The sequence below is a fragment of the Poecilia latipinna genome, unplaced genomic scaffold (assembly GCF_001443285.1).
Source record: "Poecilia latipinna isolate Pla-1442-1.1 unplaced genomic scaffold, P_latipinna-1.0 Scaffold294, whole genome shotgun sequence".
Classification (NCBI taxonomy): Eukaryota; Metazoa; Chordata; class Actinopteri; order Cyprinodontiformes; family Poeciliidae; genus Poecilia; species Poecilia latipinna.
This window is the reverse complement of record NW_015112910.1, coordinates 163,649-185,925: the sequence shown is the minus strand read 5'-3', so window position 1 is coordinate 185,925 and position 22,277 is coordinate 163,649. Positions and strand designations below refer to the sequence as shown.

The following is a 22,277-nucleotide window of genomic DNA, read 5'->3' as shown; positions in this document are numbered from 1 at the left end:
TATTATTTATAATAATAATAAAATAATAATAGTTATTATTATTTTATTATTATTATTATTGTAATGTCCATTACATCTTGAGATATCAAAAGGGTATGTTGTGACACTGAAAGGCATCAGAAGAATTAATAAATCTGTTTTTTCATCAGGTTCTGGTCCATGTGAACAGAACTGTCCACTTACTGTCTAAGATTAGAATAAAGACTTTAGACCCTAAGCTTTGTTTTAAACTGAGCTGCAGTGACCGGGTTCAGGTTCTGTTCAGTCATCATCTGTGTTTTGATCCATTAAGGATTCATTCCCTTACAGTTAGCTGGTTGATGGCCCAGCTGGAATTGATATTGAGTGGTGTGGGAGGAGCTTGCTTTCTCAAACAAATTCCCTATCTACCTAGAGCCAGTTTCCAATAGCAATTCACCCCGAGAGACAAACAAACTCATCTCTCGACAATATACAAGAGTGCCAAAACACATCAAACAGACTGAAATTAATCCTGGTAACTTCACGTTACATCAAGTTTAGGTTATGATGGTGAGTAAACCAGACATTTACTGGCTTAAACAAGTGGCAGTAGAAAGAAGTAACTCCCATATAACAGGAATAAAACCTCCTTCAGGACCAGAACCTGGATTAGCGCAAGCAAACATCTTCTACAACCAAAGCTTTGAGAAGTCAGATGCTGTCAGAGAAAACATTGAGTGACTCCTTCATTGTTGAGAAACAGTGAAGCAGATAAACTGTGAGACTGGAAGAACATATCCGGATGGAGAACAGAGAATATGTGGATAGTGGCAGCAGTGAAGGAGGAGTCACAACATCTTATCTGCTCAGATGAATCCAGCCTGATTGCATCAATAACAATTAATAAAGTGGAACATTTTAATATACGGATGAGATGTAGGTTTAAGATCAGCCTGGAGTTCTTTATTCAGTTACTTAATCACATCAGTCATGTGATCCTGCTGCTGGATCCTAACGGGTCTTCCCGCCGGAGATCCGGTGGGTTTCATAGAGAGAAGCTCCGACCACAGGATGCGCCGCCTGTTTCACCGGCTGACAAACGATGCGAAGCCATAGAGTCTCGGTGAATCAGCCAATCACAGATGGCGCTCTACCCCGCTGTTATTAACTGACAGGACATCGGACCAATCAGAGCAGTTCTAGGCGAGAGGCCGCGGAGTAGGAGGGCGGGGCTTCATCGCCACTCAGTAGATCAACGGAACAAAATGGCGGCCGTGGCTGCGGAGCCAGGAGCTGCGGTTCCGACCACAACACGGTCCGAGAGTCCGCCGGAACCCGGACCGTACAGCCCCGCATATCACGAGATTCCGGCGGAACCCACCGACGGCCCAGAATCAGGACCAGGCGGGAACCCAGACAACGGAGAATCCAGGGAGAGCCGCCATGTTGGTCCGGAGCAGAACCCCGGGGCGGGACCGGTTTTACCCGCGACAGACAGAACCACAGAGGGTCAGCTGGACCGGAGCGGGACCACAGAGGATGTGTTGAACCGGAGCGGCGTCCACCCGGACCAAACCGCGACCACAGGCCTTTCGAACCTCCCGGTGGACTGCAGCGGTTCTGAGAGGGTCTTTCCCGGACTGCCGAACTCAGACAGTACCAGTACCTATCAAACCATTCCCCTGGACCCGCAACCCCCCGCAGTTTTTCTGCACTCGGTTCCGGACCCCGCTCCGGTCTCTGAGGCCGGTCTATCTCTGGCCGAACCGGCAGAACCTACCGAGACCACGGAACTGGACCGGTGCTACACGATTCTGGAGCAGGAGGAGTTGGTACCTGGACCTGCGGAGGATTCAGTTTTGGATGAGAACTCAGAACCTGCCAACGGGTTCTGTAAGAGCTCATCGGGACCGAAGCACGAGGATAGCTCTGGGTCGGAACCGAGTTCTGTGCTGGACCTGAGTCCTGGTACCGAGGTCCGAGTTAGCCTGGAGCACGTGATCGATGACGCGCTGGTGGTGTCGTTCCGGCTGGGGGAGCAGGTCTTCTCTGGGGTTCTGATGGACGTGTCCAAAAGGTACTGATCACACCCACAACACCCACAGCAGGTTTCGTATTGTTGTGACCAGAACCCAAGAGTGTCAGAACAGAACTTCTGATGCTATGTGGGTTTAGTGGTTGGTCTTGAAAAGTTCTGATGGTTTCTGACAGGTTCCATCCATTCGTATGTGGAGGACCTTCTTCTCTGGTGTTTTTCCAGTAGCTGAGCCAGTGTCGGGTTCTCCACATCATCTCCAAGTTGTTGTCTCTGCATGAGGATCTCCTCTGATAGAGCTGGTTCTGAAAGAACCGGATCGCCAGCATTGTTTTGGTTCTGGTTTCTACATGGGTTTAAAGGTCCAAAACCTTTGTCAATTGTCCTCAGAGCTTACAAACAGAACCAACATGGTGTCCTGCTGAGTTTTGGGTCATGTTTGATGTTCTTGTGCACCAGAGGCAGAACCTCCACAGCAAGGGTCTCCCAGTCCAGTCCTCAAGGGCTACCATCCTGCAACTTCTATATGCATCTCTGCTCCAAAATGTCTGAATTCCCTCAGCAGCGTTCATTCAGCTCTGCAATAGGCTGGGAACAAGCAGGTTATTTGATCCAGGTGTGTTTGAGCAGAGATGCATCTAAAAGTTGTATTTTGTAGCCCTTGTGGACTAGACTGGGAGACCCCTGATTGACAGAACCTCTACAGACCTTGGTCTCAGTAACAGCTCAGCCAGCTTGGTCTCCAGAGAGAGACTGGTTGAGGTCGGCCATCTATGGGTCAGAAAAGTTAGGTAGGTAGTTTATTGATCATGAAGGAAATTATCTGGCCCATTCGTACAGACAATAAAATTAAAGAGCCACTAGATACAAATGAACTATTAAAAAATAAATGATGATGCCAGCTTTGGCTCTGATGGCTCTGGTTGGTTCTAGTTGGGTTCCTCTCATCCAGCGCTGCAGGAATACTCTTTGGTTTAGGGTTTTGACCCTTCCAGACCAGCTGATGACTCAGCAGGTTTTGGTTCAAAAGTTCTGGACCAAAAACAACAATCGGATTGGAAGAGAGCTGAGCCACAACCATTCAGACTCTTCAAAGCTTGGTGTTGCTTTCTCGGTTGTCATGGGGTATTGACCCGGTTCTGATCCAGTCGATTCTATTGATCAGATGTTCTGGTACCAGCTGTTGTTCTGGTTCTAACAGTACTGCCCTGTCTCTGCAGGTTCGGACCTTTCGGGATTCCGGTCACCGTGTTTCCCAGACGAGACAACCGCTGCCGTCCCGCGGCGTCTCTGCAGACAGCTGCCACTAGCGACGGGCCGCATACTGAGCTGGATGAGGCAGCTGCCCCCCAGCCCTGCGGCCCCAAGCCACCACCGCTGTTCCAGGAGGGGGCGCCGTACCCACCGCCTCTGTTCATCAGGGACACCTACCAGCAGGCCTTACCTCAGCCGCCGCCTCGTAAGATCAAGAGGCCGAAGCGGCGCTACCGCAGCGAGGAGCCCACCTCCATCATGAACGCCATCAAGCTCCGCCCCCGCCAGGTGCTCTGTGATAAGTGCAAAGGTGTGGTGGCGTCAGGCGGCCACCGGGAGGCGCGACGGGGGGAGGAGGCGACACGGCGGCGTCGACCAGCGGACGCTCCCATGTCCTCGGAGTTGAAGCGTCTGAAGATGGACGACAAGTCGGGGCGCAGTGCCGACAAGCGATCGTCAGGGTTACCAGGGCCGCAGTCCTCGCGGCGCGTCCTGAGAGGCGTGGTCTCCTCCTCTTCCTCGACGGCGGCATCCGGCCGGATGCGCCTGCAACTGAACTCTAAGAAGGTTTTGACTCCGGCGCCAGACCGGCCCGACGCCCGCAAGGTCCTCCAGAAGTTGGCTCCACACCGCCGGCCCAAAGACCAGAACCAGGACGGTGGCAAGGCGGTGACCCGGGCCGCGGCAGTGCAGAACCACGGCCAGAAGGTCCACTTCACTCGCCGCTTGCAGAACCCGGGCGGTGCCGCCGTCCCTGCGCCGCTGCCACCCAGAATGCGCCTCAAACCTCAAAGGTATCGTACCGACGACCCAGCGCCGAGCTCTGCCTCTGAGGCGTCGCCCCGACCTGCCGCAAGCCCCACCCCCTCGCCGCCAGCTCCTCCCACCCCGCCCCCGGCCGTTGTCGCCATAGAAACGAGTGACGGAGAGGCGCAGGAAGGAGCTGGCTGGCAGGAGGCGGAGCCTCCCCTGCCGTCCTCCTGCTCCCTAGACTCCTCCCACTCAGAGTGCAGCTCCACAGAGACCTTTGACCTCCCGCCCCCTGGGGATCCGCCCTCCTCTTCTTCTGCCCCTCCCCCAGCCCCTCCCTCCTCTTTCGTCCCTCTGTGCACCCCGCTGGCGGGCGAGGACGAGGAGGACGGCGACCTGAAGCGCCGCAGGAAGTCGTCCACGTCCTCCTCCTCCTCGTCTTCGTCCTCGTCGTCCGTCTTCTCCAAGTCCGTGTCCAAGTGTCTGCTGCCGGATGGCCGCACCGTGTGCGTCGGTGACATCGTCTGGGCCAAGATCTACGGCTTCCCCTGGTGGCCGGCACGCGTGCTGGGCATCACGGTGGCGCGCCGTGGCGACACGGGGCTGGCGGTGCGGCAGGAGGCGCGGGTCTCCTGGTTCGGCTCGCCCACCACTTCCTTCCTGCCGCTGGCGCAGCTCTCGCCCTTCCTCGAGACGTTCCAGTCGCGCTTCGACAAGAAGAGGAAGGGGCCGTACCGCCGCGCCATCGCCGAAGCCGCTAGCGCCGCCAAGCAGCTGACACCCGAGGTCCGCGCGCTGCTCACGCAGTTCGAGACGTAGCATAAGCCCCGCCCCTATTACACTTGGCCCGCCCCTTACGTTCACTGGGAGGAGCCAACCCAGACTAATAAAGACTGTTTCCTGTGTGGAGAGGAGGGGAGGAGCCTCAGATGGCAGGGGGCGGTGCTTAATCTACCACCTGGTCAGGTGGCAGCATTTCAGCTCGCTGATGTCATCATTTATCAGGAGATTCAAAGCGATGATTGGCTCACCAGGCTGACATCATGATGACATCACTCCTACCTGACCTGTTGTAAACACTAATCTCTCATCAGGCTTCATAATGGTGAGGTCATCGATCAAAATGGCTCACAGTTTTATTTTTGTATCTTTCGATGATGCTCTGGCGCCCCCTTCAGGTCCTAATGGGGCTTGAAATGCTGACACACTGACATCACTTCCTGTCGAGTTTGACTGAAATTATTTGTACTTTATTTTGAAGTTCTGTTTAGACGTTTAACTGTGAAATTGAGTGTGGTCCAAACTGAGGCTGGGGGTCCAGAACATGGTCGGGAGTCACACACTCCAGTCCCTAGTGTGCTTACATCATCGCAGCTGCGTTTGATTGGCTCCAACAGTCAGTTCACTTCATTGGTAAACTGGGTCCCTTTAAACTGGATCTCAACTGGTTCCCAGTAAGGTGGGTTCCAGTAAACAGGAAGTAGTTTTAGCCAATCAGATTGTCCGATGTAGCTCTTGGATCCTCCTGGTTTATGTTCAGAGACGTTTTGTTTTGACGTCTCACTCGTTCTGTGTTTGGAGCCCTGAGCCTGAGTTCATGGACCGGGGACATGTGGGACAGGTAGGACACACTGACTGTTAGCCAGACGAGGATGATGAAGGTGGATCTTCTCTCTGCTGTGACTGTCGGACTCTTTTTACCGTCTGTTTGCAGATCAGAGACTCTGACCAGTGTACATGTCTTTCTGTTTGAATCTGTTAATAAACTGTCCAACTGCTCTTTAACCATGGTGGGCGTCATCATTTCCGCGGGCGCCATTACTTCCGTGGGCGCCATTACGTTCCCCTCTGTTTGACTGCCGGTGCCTTGCTCATGGGCACGCCTCAGACTTTCTCACCTGCAAACAGATGTTGGGTAAACTGGTCTGCAGAGCGGCTTCAGAGTGGGAGAGTCCCAGCAGGCACTGGCTGAATCAGTCTGTAGAAAGTATTCACGCCTCTTCCATATTCTTCTGAGGGTTTCAGATCATCAACTCATGTTAGCATCAGAGAACCTGAGAAATTAGCAGGTTTTCTGTGTGGAAAAGTATTCACACCCTGAATGCAGTAACTGGTCCCATCAAGTGTTTCCAATGGGAACGAGTTTCCCATTGTAAACTGGGTGAACTCTGAGCCCTGCTCTTCTGGAGGCTTTAATTCAGACACGAGGGTTTTCCAGCTGGAGGAACCTGTTGGGAGTCAGGCTGCAGCGTCTCTGGTTAAATACCAGGCTTTTACTAGGCCAACCCATATAAATATGTCATAGTTAGCTCTGTCTGTAGATTCCTGATGTCCCTCAGCTGATCCGCTGTAGATGTTCCAGACCTGCAACTCCTAGACATGTCCCTGGTCCAATTTTCCTGTGTCTTATTTATTATGTCAGTTCCAGCAACAGACGTTCCTCAGCGATGTAGCAGTTAGCACTTAGTTTAACTGTTAGAGGTTAGTTGTTAGTAGTTAGCTGTTATTGTTTAGCTGTTTGAGGTTAGCTGTTAGCTGTTATTGTTTAGCTGTTTGTGGTTAGATGTTAGCTGTTATTGCTTAGCTGTGAGAGGTTAGCTGTTAGCGGTTAGGGGTTTTTCATGTTCTCTGGAGGTTTTGCATGTCAGAGCTGCTTCTGGAACTCTGGTGGCCTACTTCCTGTTGTCAGGCAGGTTCTGTGACATCTGGGTTGCGGAGGTCAGGCTGGTTAACTGAACCTCAGGCCCAGGTTGGTTTTGAGCTTTTTCCTTCAGGGATGAAATCACGATTTAAAAACTTTTAGCTTTTATTCAGGTTGCTTTTGTCTGAGATGAGTTGATGATCTGAAACAGCAGCGAAGCTCACACCTGTGTCAGTGGGCGCAATTTATTGTGTGACCTGAGCACAGGGTGGAGAGCAGCTTTACCTGCGGGAAGCACCTGGTTCAGACCGAGCCAATAATAAATGAATTGATGATGTGGATAAAGTGTAAACAGCCTTTCTGTGTCTCTGCAGCGCACCGCTGAAGAGCTGCTGACGCTGGAGGCCGGCTTCACGCAGGGGGCGGGGTCTGAACACACATGGACATCAATAATCAATATTTAAGACAGAGTTTATATTTATGAAGAAAAATCAATGTATTGATCTTACTGCTGTGTTTCAGTGGATACTAGGTTCAGGTTATAGGTTCTTGCGTCCTTCAATCAGAAATTGATCAGTTTGATCAATCAACCAGTGAATCAACTCAGCTCGGCCCTGATGGAGAGTTTCCTCACCTGCAGACACCATCTTCAGTTGGAACCAGCAGGTGAGGCTCCGCCTCCAACCCCTCACCTGGGTGTGGCTCCAGGTGAAGCGGTGGGCGGGCCGAGCAGCGGCTCCACGCTGCACAGGTCAGAGAAAACAGTCGAACGAAGTAATTTGTTTTGGTTTTGAATCGGATACAAATTATTAAACTGTCGGACCGGATGTGATTTTCATCTTTATTGATCGGGTTTACGTGACCCAGAAATATTTCTGCGCGAAATGCCAGAGGCTTAGTGACATTGTGGAGGCGCTGGGGCCAAACACGGACCTGGCATGGTCAACAGCGATCTGAAACACGCAGACGCTTCCTTCCTGCTGCGGCTGAGGGACTTCCTGCTGTGGCTGAGGGACTTCCTGCTGCGGCTGAGGGACTTCCTGCTGCGGCTGAGGGACTTCCTGTTGCGGCTGAGGGACTTCCTGCTCAGAAATGAGCCGCAGAGAAGAAGACGTTGAATGCTGGGTTTGGGTTGAAGTCAACACAGTCTGTGATGTACTGGGAACCAGCATTGGAACCAGTCTGGCAGGACCATCCCTCACTCCCCTGAATGATACCCTGGACAGGAAGACCGCCTGCTTCCTGTTCCTCTCAGTTTCTGGTTCTGATTGGATGCTTCAGGCCACGTGACCAAGGAGTTTCTTCCTTCTTCACGTCCTCATCCTCGCTTCATCCGATTCTACTGGTTGTTTTCAGCTCATTTCAGTCTCACGATGGTTCCTCTGGTCCAGTTTGGTCCAGTTTGCTTGTGCCTATTCTGTTCCTTTTCTCTGGTATGGTTGGATCTGGTCCGTTCTGATCTGGTCCAGTCTGGTCTCTGTCCTCCAGCTCCTTGTCTGGAGGCGAGGCAAAGCGTTGGTGAATTTTGGTCCCATGAGTCAGTTCTCCAAATCAGCCTATCAGAGAACAGGTTTTCTAGCAGCTGATTCTCCCAGTTACTTGTCAGATCTGCCCAGTTCCTGGTCCAGTCAAAGTATTTCAGTGGGAATTTCAGAGTTAATTGATTTAATCGGGCCAGAACGGATATTTAAACTGGTTTGGTCTGAAATGGTTTCAGTGTCTGAATTTATTTCAATATTATCTGATTAAAGCTGCTATGTAGTTTCATCTGGTCTAACCTGGTTAAAACATGTTTAAATTGGTTTCAACTGGTCTGAACTGGGTATTAATGGTCTGAAATAGGTTAAATCAGTTGGAACTGGTTCCACAGAGTTTAACTGAACCAGTAAACAATCTTCTGAACTGGTGAGAAGTAGATTAAATGTGCCTGACATGGTCAGAACTGGTTAAAACTGGCTTGAACTGGTTTAACTGGTCATAACTGCCTGACCTTGTTAAAACTTGTATAAACTATTTTGAACTGGACTGAAGTATGTTGAGGTTAATATTGGTCTGACCTGGTCTCAACTGGTTTCCACAATGTCTAAAATGTTCTAAACATCTCAGCATCCTGTGATTGAACCAGTGGGAACTGGTCTGAACTGGTTTTAACTGGTTGTCTGATGACTTTTTTGAAGGTTTGATTTTTTTCTTATTTTTGTTTGAGTTGAAAATGATGCAAAGAGGAAATTGTTTTAATATTGTTTACAGATGGAAATGCAATAAAAATGCTGCATGTGTGAAACATTTTCCTGTGTTGGTGGGTTATTGATCAGGGCTCAGAGGTCATATCCTGATGATGTTTCCCACCTGCTGTCCACGAGGTTTCAGACTCACTTTGGATAAAGAAAGAAATCAACTTAATTAACTTCACCAGGATGATGATGAAGATGCTGTCTGGGAGACATCAGCGCGATGGTTTCCTGTCCTTCACCGTGATGTCACACCGCCGTGGCGTCTCGGTGGAGCCGGCCATGATGAAGTGTGGCGGAACCAGTGAAGAACCAGTATAGAACCACCTGAAAGCTGCCTCCAACAGCTTCCACACCATTCCAACTCCAGCTGAATCCAAGTCCATGTTTTGCTCTTCATGTTGATCCAGGAGGAAGACCTCTTTGCCTGACGAGTTTCCTGGTCCGACTATCGGGCCATGACAGAACCCTAAGGTCAGAGGTCAACAGGAAGCCTTTTGTCTGCTGAAGCAGTTTCAGTCACAGCTTCCTTCCAGGCCTCACAGCGAGAGCGGCTGGTGATGAATGTGTGCTGTTTAGCTTCTTCCTGTCCTCGGGGCTGATGATTGCCCCCCCCAGGTGAGCTCAGGTGTGAGATGGGTAAAGGTTTCTGTGCTGATGGTTAATAATCTGTTAATAGTCTTCTGGACTTTATCCTGAAGCCTAGAGTTCCTTCAGACGGACGACTGCAGCTCGGATGGAGGACGACACCAAAAAGGTAAGGCATTCACAGTTCTGATCCTGGTTCTGGTCCTGATTCTGGTCCAGGTTGGGTGAGTTCTCAGAACTTGGGGTGAGGCTTTCAGGGCTCAGAGTTAAACTTTGTTTAAGCCTTTCCAGTTTGATCAGATGACCACTCTCATTCAGAAACGGCTTCTGTGAAGAAATATTAAATCTGTGACAAACAAAACCTTCAAACCGTCCAGCTTCAGGTGTCAATGCACCTCTGGACACACAGGTACACAACACTTAAAGCAGGTGTTGTGTACCTGTCCATTCTCAGAAACACGTGCGCCTTCCTGGAAGTGGTACCGAAGTTTGTTTGCTCTGAATTGGGTCACAGTGACACAAACAGCGGTTTATAGTCCATGCCAATGATTTACACAGTTACTGCATTCCTCAGTCAGTTAGAATCACCTGGAATCACAATGAGAACCAATCATTTCCTTCTGTTAGGCGAATCACAACAAACAAGCATCTCCTTCCTGCTTTTTGTGAGAGGTTGAGTCAGAACCAGGAGCTGCTAGTTAGCTACTAAGGGCTAACTGCTAGCCAGCAGGTCATCATCAGATTCCTGCTCTACAGAATCAGGAGTTGTTAGCACAATGGTACAGTGGAAAAACTTAGCAGCAACTGTTGGTTCTCTAAGGGTCAAAGGTTATCTCCAAACAACCTAAAGTCCATCGTTCTTCAGAGGAAAACACCTCTGTCAGTAATTCTTCTCTTCTGCAAAGGTTTGAACCAGCACCTTCCTGCAGTTGCTGTCGGTTTTATTCCGACATTTCTGTTCTTTCACAGGGAGCTTCTTGCTGTTTCTTGTTGTTTCTGTCCCCACAAAGGCGTTTCTGGACGTTTTTGGCCATTTCTCTTTGTTTCTGGCTGTTTCTGTTTTCACACAGGCCATGTTTTTGTTTCTGACCCCTTCTGGCCTTTTCTGGCTGTTTCTTGCAGTTTCTGTCTGGCTACAGAAAGCTGCCAATGGGAAGCTCGCCCTGTCGTTTCAGTCGTTTGTTTCCATTTTCTGCTCTTGCAGCAAGACAGACTCTGGAAGAACTCTGGTCAGAACATCAACAGCGACTAAACGTTGTTCAATGTTTGATTGGCAAATAAAAACATAAAACGTATTAGTTGTGTTAGGAATGCATTCCTGTTTTCTTCTGTTTCTTGTTGGACACAGGTAGATTTTACCTGCAGCGCCATCTGCTGTGAGGGTCAGCTGAGACTGGCTGCTGATTGGCTACTGCCTCTCAGGCTGGGTTTTTATTGGTGAGGAGAACCAGCTAGTGGATTCATACTGATATGTTTATCCTGCAGGGTGAATTTAAAGGCAAAGTTCTCCTCATTCAGCTTCCCTGGGTTTCTCAGACAGGAAAAAACTCTTTACTTTTAAAAGCCTTCAAGGGAAGCTGAACAGAGAGGCAACTGCTCCTACTGTCCGAATTATCTGGCCTCAGTGTTTTGGACCTGGAACAACACTCTGGACCTTAAGAAGTGGATTCAGAACTGCTGATGTAGAAAAATCTGTTTTCTCAGAACTAAACCATTTCTTCTGCAGTCAGCATTTTATTCTCACTAAATATTCCATCTGTTAAACCTGAATACCTGGTCAGGCTGCTGCGTCTGTGTCCAAACAGAGCCGGGATCACCTGGAAGACGGACGAGGCCGCAGGCCGAGCAAGGCCGACTCATCCATAAACCAGCCAACCAGAGCAGAGAGGACGGGACTAGACATGATTTACACCATTGAAGACGTCCCACCATGGTACCTGTGCATCCTGCTGGGACTACAGGTGAGAATCGGACTAAACCGGTCCAGTTCCACCCAGAACGGTTCTGTCAGAACTCTGCAGACCATAAGGGGTCAGGTGGGATCTGACTGGATGATTCAGTTTACTTTGTCTTGTTCTTGATGAATCCGTCACAAAGCAAAGATGTTCTTGAAACAGCCTAAAAATGTTCAGTCCATTTAAATCCTGTTCAGGAGTCCGATCCAGTAAATCTGGAGGTTCTGACAGAATCCTGCTGGAGCCGGCTTTCCCTAAAATAACTTCTAATTATTCTTGGCAGCAATAATCAAATAACCAATGAAGTTGTGCAATATTGAAGAGTATTAGGTTTTCCTTCCCCAGAGTTGATTTCCAATCAGTTTTATTTGGGGTGTTGCCAAGGAGACCCAGCGCCTTCCTTGGCACAGGAAGGCGCTGAAGACTCAGCGCCTTCCTGTTCGGGAGGCTGAGTCCTTGATCCTTGACAGGAAAGCAGCTCCATCACAGTGGGTCAGAACCGAACTGTAGCACGGCCAAAACTACCAGCAGTTGATCAGTTTCTTGAGACCAGAGAAGTTTCTGAGTCTGACATTGGTTTGGCAATGTTGCACACCGGAGCAAAATTCATTTTACAGACAGCTGGTTAATTGGATCAAAACTGCTCATCAACTGCCCATTGGGGGCGGAGCCACCATTTGGGTCGCTGAACTTTCTGCTGAGACTGAAGGGTGACTCTTTTCTCATTGGTTCACAGCATTACCTGACATGTTTTAGCGGCACCGTGGCAGTCCCATTCCTTCTGGCTGAAGCTATGTGTGTCGGACGAGACCAAAACACTGTGAGTCAGCTGATCGGAACCATTTTTACCACCGTTGGAATCACCACACTGATCCAGACCACCATTGGAGTCAGGTAGGTCTTTGCTGAAGCTTCAGGAGAATATGACAAGCTTAAGACTAAAGTGAGTCTGTGCTTCCAGGCTTCCTTTGTTTCAGGCTAGTGCTTTTGCCTTCCTGATTCCTGCTCAGGCCATCCTTGGCCTGGACCGTTGGGCGTGTCCCAGTGAAGGTGATGCTTCATTTCTGAGCACTGATGCTTTGTTTCTGTAAATAAACATGGTGAGCCTGACATTTCTGGGTTTTATTTTCAGATGTGATTTATGGGAACTGGAGTCTTCCCCTCAACACCTCCCATGTCTGGCACCCTCGGATCAGAGAGGTATGATGATGACCCAGGTGGTCAGGCATCTAGATGTGGGTCAGGATTAATGAAATTCCCGTTTTAAGGGTTCACACTGAGGCCAAGTTCACTTTTGACTCATACCTTGGTAGAATCTCTGCATCAGGAACCGTAAGAACCAAAACAAAACCCATCAAAACTCTGGTCTCTTCAGACAACTTCAACAAGTCCTTAAAGAAGACTAAACTCTAAGGGCCTGAACCTGGTTCAGACAAGGTCACGACAAACTTTGGACTGGACCAGAACTGGACCTCTGCCTCTCTACTGGAGCCTGGTTCTCTTCTATTGATCAGAGTCAGAAGTCGCCAGGTTCTGCTGCATGTCTGATAATAGAAGACATTACTCAATCTTGTCAGACTTCAGTTTAGTTTAAAACTGCATTGTTAAGGTGGTTCTGATCCATTTAGTATTTTATGGCACAGAGTCTTGGTGGAGTAGTATGTCACCTCTGAACCCCCACAATGCCCTCCTGGCCAGCCTGCATCTCTTCAGCTGGGTCAGAGGCAATTCAATCTTCAGGGTCTGAAAGATTCTGTGATGTTTCTGTTTTCTATAGGAGACGTTTTGTTTTGTCGTTTGCTTGTTTACAGATTCAGGGAGCCATCATCATGTCGAGTCTGGTGGAAGTTGTGATTGGTTTCTCTGGATTACCCGGTCTGCTATTGGAGTATATTGGTCCACTCACCATCACACCAACCGTCTCCCTGATCGGTCTGTCCGTATTCACCACTGCTGGAGACAGAGCTGGGGCCCACTGGGGCCTGTCTGCTTTGTAAGACACCTGTCCACCTATCAGCATCTCTCGACTTCTCAGTTTGAAACATGTAACCCTTAACAGACATGTCTGTTTCTCTCTACAGGTGTATGTTACTAATTGTGCTGTTTGCTCAGTACCTGAGGACAACATCAATTCCTGTTCCTGTTTACAGCAGAAGAAAAGGACTGACGTCCACCAGAGTCCAGATCTTCAAGATGTTTCCTGTAAATGAGACCACACAGAGGCAGTGAAGTCAGCGATGACGTGATGTAGTGATATTATCCTCTGAATTTCATCTCAGATCATCCTTGCCATAATGCTGGTCTGGCTCGTTTGTTACATTCTGACTTTGACTGACCTGCTCCCTAACGACCCGGATCGCTATGGACACAAAGGACGGACCGACGCTCGTGGGGACATCATGGCGTCAGCTCCCTGGTTCAGGATGCCCTACCCATGTAAGGGATTCGCCAAGGAAACGCCCTTGATGTAATGAAGATACAGGGCTGATGATGATGATGATGGTGATGTCCCATAGGTCAGTGGGGGTTGCCAGTGGTGACTGTTGCTGGCGTGTTGGGGATGCTGAGTGCCACCATGGCGGGGATTGTGGAGTCCATTGGAGATTATTACGCCTGCGCCCGTCTGTCAGGTGCCACGCCGCCACCAGTTCATGCTATCAACAGGTGAGTCTGGAAGTCGGTGGCTGACTCCGCCCCTTTGCTGTTCAGGTTGTTGATTTGCCTCATTTCTTGTTTCAGGGGGATCTTCACTGAGGGAATCTGCTGCATCATTGCTGGTCTGTTAGGGACAGGAAATGGATCGACCTCCTCCAGTCCCAACATCGGAGTCCTTGGAATCACCAAGGTGAAAATCTTCACCAGGATAAATGAGGCCCTTCTTTATCCGATCAGATTACTCCAAGTTTTACTGGTTTCAGATTAACTGGTGCAGGATTTACTGGTACTGGGTGTTCTGTTGCTTGATGTAGTCATCCTGGGCCTACTGGTCCATTTATTACTTGTTCTGGGTTATTGATCATAGGCTTTAATGTTCTGCTCTATTTAAATGCATTTTGTTTATTTAGTGTCAACTGACGTCATGTCACCATGGGAGCAGAGTGTCTTGTAGTTTCTGGTCACCACTAGGGGGAGTGTCTTAGTTTCATGTGCTGATTCCAACAAAGGCAGCTATGCGGTTATTTAAGGCCAGTGGAAATCTCTCAGGGTGTTGCTGATGAAAAGGGGAAACAATTTTGTATTGTGCTTAAACAGTTATCTGGCTTGTTCTTAATAGAAATGTAAAGATGAACCTTCTAGTCTTGGTCAAAAATAACACTGAGGTTCTTTATTACTGGAGATCAGGTGAGTTTATGTCTTAATAACTCTGGATCCACAGACATCTTCTGACTTCTTGAAACAGGTCGTTACTATTTAAATGCTCACATACTGGATTAACAACTATTTTCTCAAGAATTATAGATTAGAAAGGAAGATTAGATATAGGTCTGTAATTAAGCCATCTTAACTGAGAGAAGATTTCTAAGTAAAAGTTAAATTACAGCTAGCTTAAAAACTGGTGGTCCATGTACTAAGGAGAGGTTCATCATATCTAAAATAGTGGCTGGAATCAAAGAAAAACATTTTAAATAATTTAAAATGTGTGCAGGTGGGCAGCAGACGGGTGGTGCAATTTGGAGCCGGGATCATGTTCATCCTGGGAACGGTTGGGAAGTTCACGGCTCTGTTTGCCTCTCTGCCGGATCCCATCCTGGGAGGAATGTTCTGCACATTGTTTGGTGAGCCACAGGTTCTTTCAGCTCAGGTGAGTTGATGAGGTCATATTAATCCTTTTTTTTTTTTTTTTTTCTTTATCCGCAGGTATGATCACAGCTGTTGGTCTATCAAACCTGCAGCTGGTTGATTTGAACTCTTCCAGAAATCTTTTTGTTCTCGGGTTCTCAATGTTTTTCGGCCTCACGCTGCCAGCATACTTGGACGCACATCCGAAAGTCATCAAGACAGGTGAGTGTGTTTACCTGAGAATGTTGGTGTTCATTAGAGATTTTTTGTTATTGTTTTAATATTTTCCTTGATTTGCTGCTTTGAGTCCCTCAATTTAAAAGATAACTGCTGAGCTGACTCCCCCTGCTGGTGGATAATGAAATGACACCAGAGTTACACACTGCTGGCAGCTGCATCTGCATCCATGACCTCCAGTCACCTGTCCTACTTGTTTTCGTTACCATGGCAGCTGCATCTTGTGGCTGGCCAGGCGGGTTCAGCTGGACTTCCTGACCAATCAGTCGTTCTACAGACCAGAACTGGACCTCAAGCCAGTTCTGATTTGGAAACTGATTCAGTTTCAGTGTGAATAAAATCTGGAGTCCTCCTAACTGAACATTAGAGACACTTTTGGTTGGCTGTACTGGTTTTCATCTGGAGCTGCTGGTTGGTTTTCATCTGACTTTAACAATTCTCTCTCTTCTGGTTCAGGTGTTGTAGAACTGGATCAGATTCTGACAGTTCTTCTGTCCACTGAGATGTTCGTTGGAGGTTTTCTGGCTTTTTGTCTCGACAACACAATACCAGGTGAACAACAACCCAACCATCTGTTGCCAATAGCAGCAGCTGATCAGGAGCATTTTCAGCTCTAGTCTTCAAGGAGAACTTTCTACAGAATGTTTCACAGAATTTCAGTTTTTATATCAAGCCTCTACAAATACATAAAAACATTAAGTGCCTTTGATTAAATTTAATTCTTAACAAAACCAATCCAAAAATATTACAAGAATGGAACCCACAAAACCTAAATATTGTGGACAGATGGAGCTGGAGTGATATCACACACCTGTTTTCTTCTTCTGTGTTCAGGAACGAGGGAGGAGCGAGGACTTGTGCAGTGGAGCTCCTCAAGCACCGCCCCCACATCAGGCCACGCCCCCTCTCCAGGCTCCACCTCCTATGACTTCCCTGTGGGGATGGGCGTGGTCAGACGGACCCGCTGGCTCCGCCGGTTCCCCATCTGCCCCACCTTCACAGGTTTCAGGGTGCGTGAGGAAGATCTGCCCCCGGAAGGGGAGGAGATGGCGGGACAGGGGGAGGAGCTACCAGATGCCTCCCTTCCAAGCACCAAGGTGTGACAGTGATGTCATCAGGCTAATCCAGTGAGGTTGAACTTAATCAGATTAAAAATGCAGGTTCCTCCGGATAATTGAGCAGAAGGTTCATCTGTCAATATTATTGATTAAATTATGGTTCCTGGAGCAGGACTCATGACAGCTTCCTGTTTCCTTTCTGCTGTAGCTCCAACCCCTCCTCACCTTTATTGTCAGAACCGGAACTAAATGTTTGGGTCAGAAGATTGTTAGGTTTTCAATAAAATGTATTGAACTGTGTTTCTGGTGATGCTCTAATTTAACTTTACAAATGGCGCCCCCTACTGGTCAAAAGCAGCCAAGTTACTCAAGAATCAACAAGTTCTCATCAGGATCTACATGAGCCCGGTTCTGTTTGGTCCGGCCATGTTGACGGTTCCATAGAGTTCTGATGCTTTAGTGGAACCCGGTTTCAGAGGTCAGGTCTACTTTCTGGAATCACGACTGAACTCTGACCTTTGGGCTTCCTAAAGGTCAGGAACCACAACCCTTGATTCACAGAGATTCAACTTTCACCATAAGAGGCTCTTCAGTTCTGATCGGTTCTGATCGGTGGAACCAGACTGTCCACATATCCAAGAAACAACGAGTCCAGTTCCACTACCATGTTAACTTAAGAATGTGGCCATCTCAAACAAGATGATTATCAAATTTCAAACGTAAGAATCTTGAGCACAAATTTGATCACAATGGTTAATTTATTCAAACCTGCAACTTCAAAGATTGACATTGAAAGAATGAAAATCTGACATTTTTGATTTCAGCACAGATTTCACATTAAATGAAGTTTCAGCCTTATTTTATGAACTCCACTGCTTTTCATGTTGAAGTTTTATTGACATTTGATAGAAATGAAGGAGTCAGTAAAGCTCAGAAGCAAAGGGTTAACCCTAACCCTGAAGTCCTCCTCTGATCACATTATGGTTTGTCAACAGAACCTGTGATGAACTTTGACCTCCTGAGAAGGAAGCTGCTGCAGCAGACACGGCCTATTTAAAGTCCTTTGGTTTCCAGTTTGTTCTTGTCACTGACATTAAACATTAATTAGAAAAATAAAATCTAGAGGAGCAGCTGGAGCTTCAGGTGTGATGAAGGATCATGGCGACATCATCATGAGGTGTTGTCATGGTAACAGGTACGTAGGGGCCACTGTACAGCACGGGCACGCCCATCACTGGAAACTGAATGACTGGCAGGACTGTTGGGTTGCCCTCCAACATGGGGGGGGCGGAGCCTGCAGGTAGGAACACCTGGACAAAGTGTCCAGTTTCCGGGTCCAGCAGCAGCTTTCTCTGAGCTGCTGGACTGGCGTCCATGTAGAAGCCACGTTGACTGCTGGCGTCTAACACAAGGTGATAGGAAGCAGGCACACTAAACAAGACTCCCGGTGCTGCAGTGGAAACCAGGTCCTTGCATACCTGGCCAAGTGTGAAAGTCTGTGAACTCACAGGTAAGGGCTGCTGTGGCGGTTGAACCTGTTCACATCTCCCAAAGCTCCTGTGGTCCGGATCTCTGCTGGTTTCAGTCCGATTTGAAAAGTTATCCCTGACTTTGATTGGACTTTTGTCAGGGTTCACCAACAGGTGGGGGGGAGCTGGGGGATTGAGGTGGGATGGCATGCAGGTCAGAGGAGGGTGAATAAAGGGGACGCTTCTCAGGTTGGGTTGCAGCCTGTAAAAACAGGGATGGAGGAGCTGGATGGGAGCAAAGGGAGAAGCTTCACATCGGGTGGAGTGCTGGCTCTGGGTGGAGCATGGACGGAAGTGGGGCTCTGGGGCAGACTCAGAGGACTTCTGTTTCTGGAGATCGGGTGGTGAGCGCTGCAAGGGGGCAAAGGAGACTGCAGCTGTCTCTGATTGGTTCAGCTCTGAAGGGACATGGCGGACAGGTTGGACATGGTGGACGGGTTGGACATGACAGACGGGTTGGATGTGGCGAATGGATTGGACATGGTGGACGGGTTGGACAGGGGGCGTGTCTTCAGACTTGTCCATTGGATGACTGTTTTGTTTCTCATTTGCTGCTGGACGGCTGTCAGCGTCGTCCTGTTGCCTGTTCTGTGATTTGCTGAGAGATGCCGTAACCATGGCAGCATGATGTTTACCCTCTGCAGCAGGGTGACGTGAGACGCTCTCCTCCTGGCCAATAGCGTTGCAGCTCGTTGAGTTCATGCTAACAGCTTTGCTGTTGTTGAGGCTGTTGAAACTCTTCACATCTCTGACCAGGTGCAGTGGAGCTTTGGATGCACCTGTCTTCCCCTGCTGTTCACCCTGCTGCCCTGCAGGGGGGGCAGGTAGAGCAGGTGGGGCAGGTGCTGCCTCCAGCTTCTTCAGGCTGTTAGTTGTGCTGCTCTGCTCCACCTGCATCTTCTTGGACAAGATGTTCATTAAGAGGCTTGACGCCATCTTTGTTTTACTTTCATCCAGAGAATAAGATTTCTGAAGGCATCGCCGGCTTCCTTCCAGCGGGAGACCTGAAAGATCATAAAACTGGATCAGAACTCAGTCTGGCACCAGATCAGGTCACGTCTGAACAGGGAAGCAAGAAGGAAGTCAGTTCAATCTAGTTTACATGAAATAATGAGCAGCAAAAGGCTTTGAGGACAAATGGCTGATCAGCTTCAGAACTCAGCATGGAAACCTGATGTCTGTCCGTCCGTCCGTCCGTCCGTCCCTCCCTCCCTCCCTCAATGTTGTATCTCTCTTATGTTTCAGTAATGACCTTGGATGAACTGCTGCTGTGTTTTAGGATTACATTGAAATTATTTTCTAAGTATCTGAACTCCTTCAGTCTATAGACAGAGAAGCTTTTACCGCTATTGGCCCCTGCGATGCGGCCTTTGTAGACCCTGTAGCTGGCAGCCTCGCCGCTGGCTGTGGGATGCGTGTGCAGCGATGCAGGCATGCTGTTCTGGCGTAGAAATGAAAATGGACGGGAATGTCTTTCGGTAATTCCTCCTCTCTCAGGAGGGTCGTCCTTCTTCATCACCTGTTCAGGTAAGCAGACAGGAAAACAATTGTCATGGTGCAGGATCCAGTTTCTACAAAGGCCGTATTGTAATTTTTCTTCTTCAAAGCAGCGGCTCTAAGGATCAGATTCATCTGATCTGCTCTGCAGGAACTCCAGCAGACTTACCTGGATCTATAAACAAATACAATAAATCTAATCTAATCTATCTGATCTACATCTATGGCTGACTTGCTAAAAGACTGAAGGACTGAGGGTTGACCCAAGAGGCAGCAGGAGTTCCTCAGGGTTCTGGACTCTCACCATTCCTTTCTCTCTCTGCTCTTCAGACTTCCGGTAGTCTCTGGTTCAGAAATGGACCAGAGGACTGAGAGCAGCTGGACGCTTGGTGGCATGGAGGGAACAATCAAATAATCTCGGATGGAAACAAAACAAAAGAGATGATTTCAGAATCATCTCTGAAAAACAGGGTCAAAGGTCACATTCTGTTTCCATCACTGAGAAGAAGTGGAGGAATATAAAAACCTCGGAGTTCATTTGGACAGACAGGAGACGCAGCAGAGAAACATCTAGAGGAACAGAACGTCTGCTGACAAACTAGTTTAAACCACGACATAAAGAAAATGTTGACAGATGGTCAATGTGTTCTAATTCAACCAAATATGATTTAATGTTTGACCATGACAGGCGAAAACCAAAGCAATTACAGCTGTGAGTGCATGACTTTGGAGTAACTGTACCCGCCGGCCTCTTAAAGGGACAGTGACCACAAAATGACAGGGTGAACAGGAAAGTCAGGAACTTGAACAAATTATGGGAATGTAAAATAAACCTTGTGATGGACGGGTACATGTCCAGTTGTCCCTGCCTTTGGCCCAGTGACTACTGGAAATGGATGATGGATAAATATCTAAATGTTTGAATGTTTTGTCTTTTAACCCGTTTGGAATCAGTGTGGCCATAAAGAGGGAAATGGCAACAATGTGCATTCTACCTGAGATCTGCAGCTCTGCACTAAGACGTGTGTAAATATTCAGGCATTATTTCCATAAAACCACATGATTCTGTAAAACGTCCTCTGGACGGATTTTAATGAGAACAGCAGAGGGAACCTGAATCACTTCAGGGATCAAATCTGATGAAAGAATGTATTTATGTTCTGTTCTCGGGAAGGTAAATCAGTGACAATGTCAGAAAAACTCACCTGTGTTTCCATGGTTACGCACGCACAATCTAAGCCACTCTCAGGCTCCGACTCTTCATCGTCCGATTGGAGAATAACGGAAGGAGAGAAGTGCAGAGACAGATCCTCCTCAGACCATTCGCTGCCTTCATCCTCCTCCTCATCATCCCTGCTGAAGATGTCCAGGTACTCCACTTCCCTCTCACCTGTCCAGGTGACCTCCGACCTCTTGTCTGCAGGAACTAGCGAACAGGGAAGGATCTGTGAGCTGGAGCTGTGACGAGGCAGCAGGTCAGCCTCAGCGAGGCCATGTGCACCAAGGTCCTTCCTTGCTCCTCTTCCTCCCTCCAGGACGCTCATAGCTTGTTTCTGTGGAGGAAAAAGATTTTTTAAAAACCCATTATGCTGGTGTTTGGTGTTAATGATGGGTTTACTAGAAACTTTAACTAATTTCTACAGAAATATTTAAATGGCTAAATTACCTTCCATGTTGTAACTATCCAGTTTATAGCATTAAGTCGATATTCCAGTTTAACTTTCTATATTTATTATTTTGTCTTTATAATTCTTCCCAGAAAGTTCTGCACTTCATCCTCATGTTGTCATGATTAATCACTAAGAATACCTTATTAGTGATTAATCATCTTATTGGTGTTAGTAATCACTAATAACACTGATTAGTTACTAATAACACTGATTAGTCACTAATAACACTGATTAATCAGTCTAATTACTGTGACTCCCTGCTGCTGACTTTACATACATTTCTTCAGAGTTTAAATCTCAGAGTTTCTGGTTCTGTGGCTCGGTTTAACTTCAACTCAATGGGAAAAAGTTCTGAAGCTGAAATCATACATCAAAACATTTTCAAAGCTAAATGAGTTTATTGTTTAATTAAACTAAATAACATAATTAAACATCAACAGTTGAACCAATCAGATCTGTTTACCTGGGATCAGATCAGAGATCAGAACCAACTCAGATCATTCAGGTTCTGGACCCAGCAGAGTCCGGCTCCAGGTCCAGATAGAATATTACGATTACTATTACTATTAATATTACTATACAACCAATAGTCCAGGTTCCTGCTGCAGCTGGTTCCAGTTCTGGAGTCTCTGGGTTCAGAACCGGGGAATCCACACCAACACTGCAGGAGAGAGAGCTTTCTATTTGTGGAGCTGACGGACAGACGAGGCTGCTGCTCTCTCTCTCTCTCTGTTTCACTAAAGCTTGCTCGCCCATCTCCAGTCTGTCAGCAACACACTCTCTCTCTCCTGTCCACATTGGTGTTGTCTCCAGCAGTAACCCAGGTACGGAGCCATTGATTGGTCCAGGTGAGTTAGAGCAGGGATGTATCTAAAAGTTGCAGGTGAAAGTTTTAGAGGATGGAACTGACCATTTCTGATTTAGACTTTATTTTCTGAAACTCAAGGTTCTGATTTGAATTTTGGTCCAGTTCTCGGCTCCTGGCCATGCAGTGGCGGTAGTGGGCCACCTCGTTGCTTGCAACGCTAGAAATAATCAGCAGCGGAAGAATTGCCACTTCCTTTGCCATATCGGGAGCTGCAGCTGGTTGG

At 48.0% G+C, this 22,277-nt stretch overlaps 3 protein-coding genes across 7 annotated transcripts; 2 read left to right on the top strand and 1 right to left on the bottom strand.

The window, feature by feature from the left end:
* The first annotated feature begins 95 nt into the window (after nt 1-95).
* pwwp2a (PWWP domain containing 2A) lies at nt 96-5,785 on the top strand. The gene is made up of 2 exons (XM_015034293.1): nt 96-2,038; nt 3,217-5,785. The coding sequence occupies exons 1-2, from the start codon at nt 1,227-1,229 to the stop codon at nt 4,817-4,819; spliced, it is 2,415 nt and encodes an 804-aa protein (XP_014889779.1). The 5' UTR covers nt 96-1,226; the 3' UTR covers nt 4,820-5,785.
* A 3,185-nt stretch (nt 5,786-8,970) lies between these two features.
* Nucleotides 8,971-16,790, top strand: slc23a1 (solute carrier family 23 member 1). Of its 4 annotated transcripts, none has more exons than XM_015034297.1 (15): nt 8,971-9,490; nt 9,574-9,629; nt 11,266-11,421; nt 12,152-12,309; nt 12,377-12,465; nt 12,548-12,615; nt 13,227-13,408; nt 13,497-13,617; nt 13,695-13,851; nt 13,932-14,079; nt 14,155-14,260; nt 15,062-15,191; nt 15,274-15,417; nt 15,889-15,984; nt 16,267-16,790. In XM_015034297.1, the coding sequence occupies exons 2-15, from the start codon at nt 9,609-9,611 to the stop codon at nt 16,533-16,535; spliced, it is 1,845 nt and encodes a 614-aa protein (XP_014889783.1). In that variant the 5' UTR covers nt 8,971-9,490; nt 9,574-9,608; the 3' UTR covers nt 16,536-16,790. The 4 variants fall into 4 exon arrangements, with proteins under 4 accessions (XP_014889783.1, XP_014889782.1, XP_014889784.1 ...); XM_015034298.1 differs by having other exon boundaries at nt 8,972-9,490; nt 9,574-9,624; nt 11,264-11,421; XM_015034296.1 differs by having other exon boundaries at nt 8,971-9,629.
* Nucleotides 16,791-17,229: 439 nt separating this feature from the next.
* Nucleotides 17,230-22,139, bottom strand: LOC106948547 (uncharacterized). Of its 2 annotated transcripts, XM_015034291.1 has the most exons (4): nt 21,650-22,139; nt 20,722-21,069; nt 19,364-19,538; nt 17,230-19,023 (listed from the first exon to the last, which is right to left on the bottom strand). In XM_015034291.1, exons 2-4 carry the CDS (start codon nt 21,058-21,060, stop codon nt 17,630-17,632), a joined length of 1,908 nt encoding a protein of 635 aa, XP_014889777.1. In that variant the 5' UTR covers nt 21,061-21,069; nt 21,650-22,139; the 3' UTR covers nt 17,230-17,629. The 2 variants fall into 2 exon arrangements, with proteins under 2 accessions (XP_014889777.1, XP_014889778.1); XM_015034292.1 differs by lacking the exons at nt 20,722-21,069; nt 21,650-22,139 and adding an exon at nt 19,821-20,711.
* Nucleotides 22,140-22,277: the final 138 nt, after the last annotated feature.

What these genes read in the sequence shown, in the direction of transcription:
- slc23a1 (XM_015034297.1), top strand. Translation starts at nt 9,609, where the DNA reads ATGGAGGACGACACCAAAAAG. An exon ending in GCATCCTGCTGGGACTACAG is followed by an intron (nt 11,422 to 12,151) that starts GTGAGAATCGGA and finishes ATTGGTTCACAG; the next exon opens with CATTACCTGACATGTTTTAG. An exon ending in GTTCAGGATGCCCTACCCAT is followed by an intron (nt 13,852 to 13,931) that starts GTAAGGGATTCG and finishes GATGTCCCATAG; the next exon opens with GTCAGTGGGGGTTGCCAGTG.
- pwwp2a (XM_015034293.1), top strand. Translation starts at nt 1,227, where the DNA reads ATGGCGGCCGTGGCTGCGGAGCCAGGAGCTGCGGTTCCGACCACAACA. An exon ending in CTGATGGACGTGTCCAAAAG is followed by an intron (nt 2,039 to 3,216) that starts GTACTGATCACA and finishes CTGTCTCTGCAG; the next exon opens with GTTCGGACCTTTCGGGATTC.
- LOC106948547 (XM_015034291.1), bottom strand. Translation starts at nt 21,060, where the DNA reads ATGAGCGTCCTGGAGGGAGGAAGAGGAGCAAGGAAGGACCTTGGTGCA. An exon ending in GCGTAACCATGGAAACACAG is followed by an intron (nt 19,539 to 20,721) that starts GTGAGTTTTTCT and finishes TTACCTGAACAG; the next exon opens with GTGATGAAGAAGGACGACCC. An exon ending in CATCGCAGGGGCCAATAGCG is followed by an intron (nt 19,024 to 19,363) that starts GTAAAAGCTTCT and finishes ATGATCTTTCAG; the next exon opens with GTCTCCCGCTGGAAGGAAGC.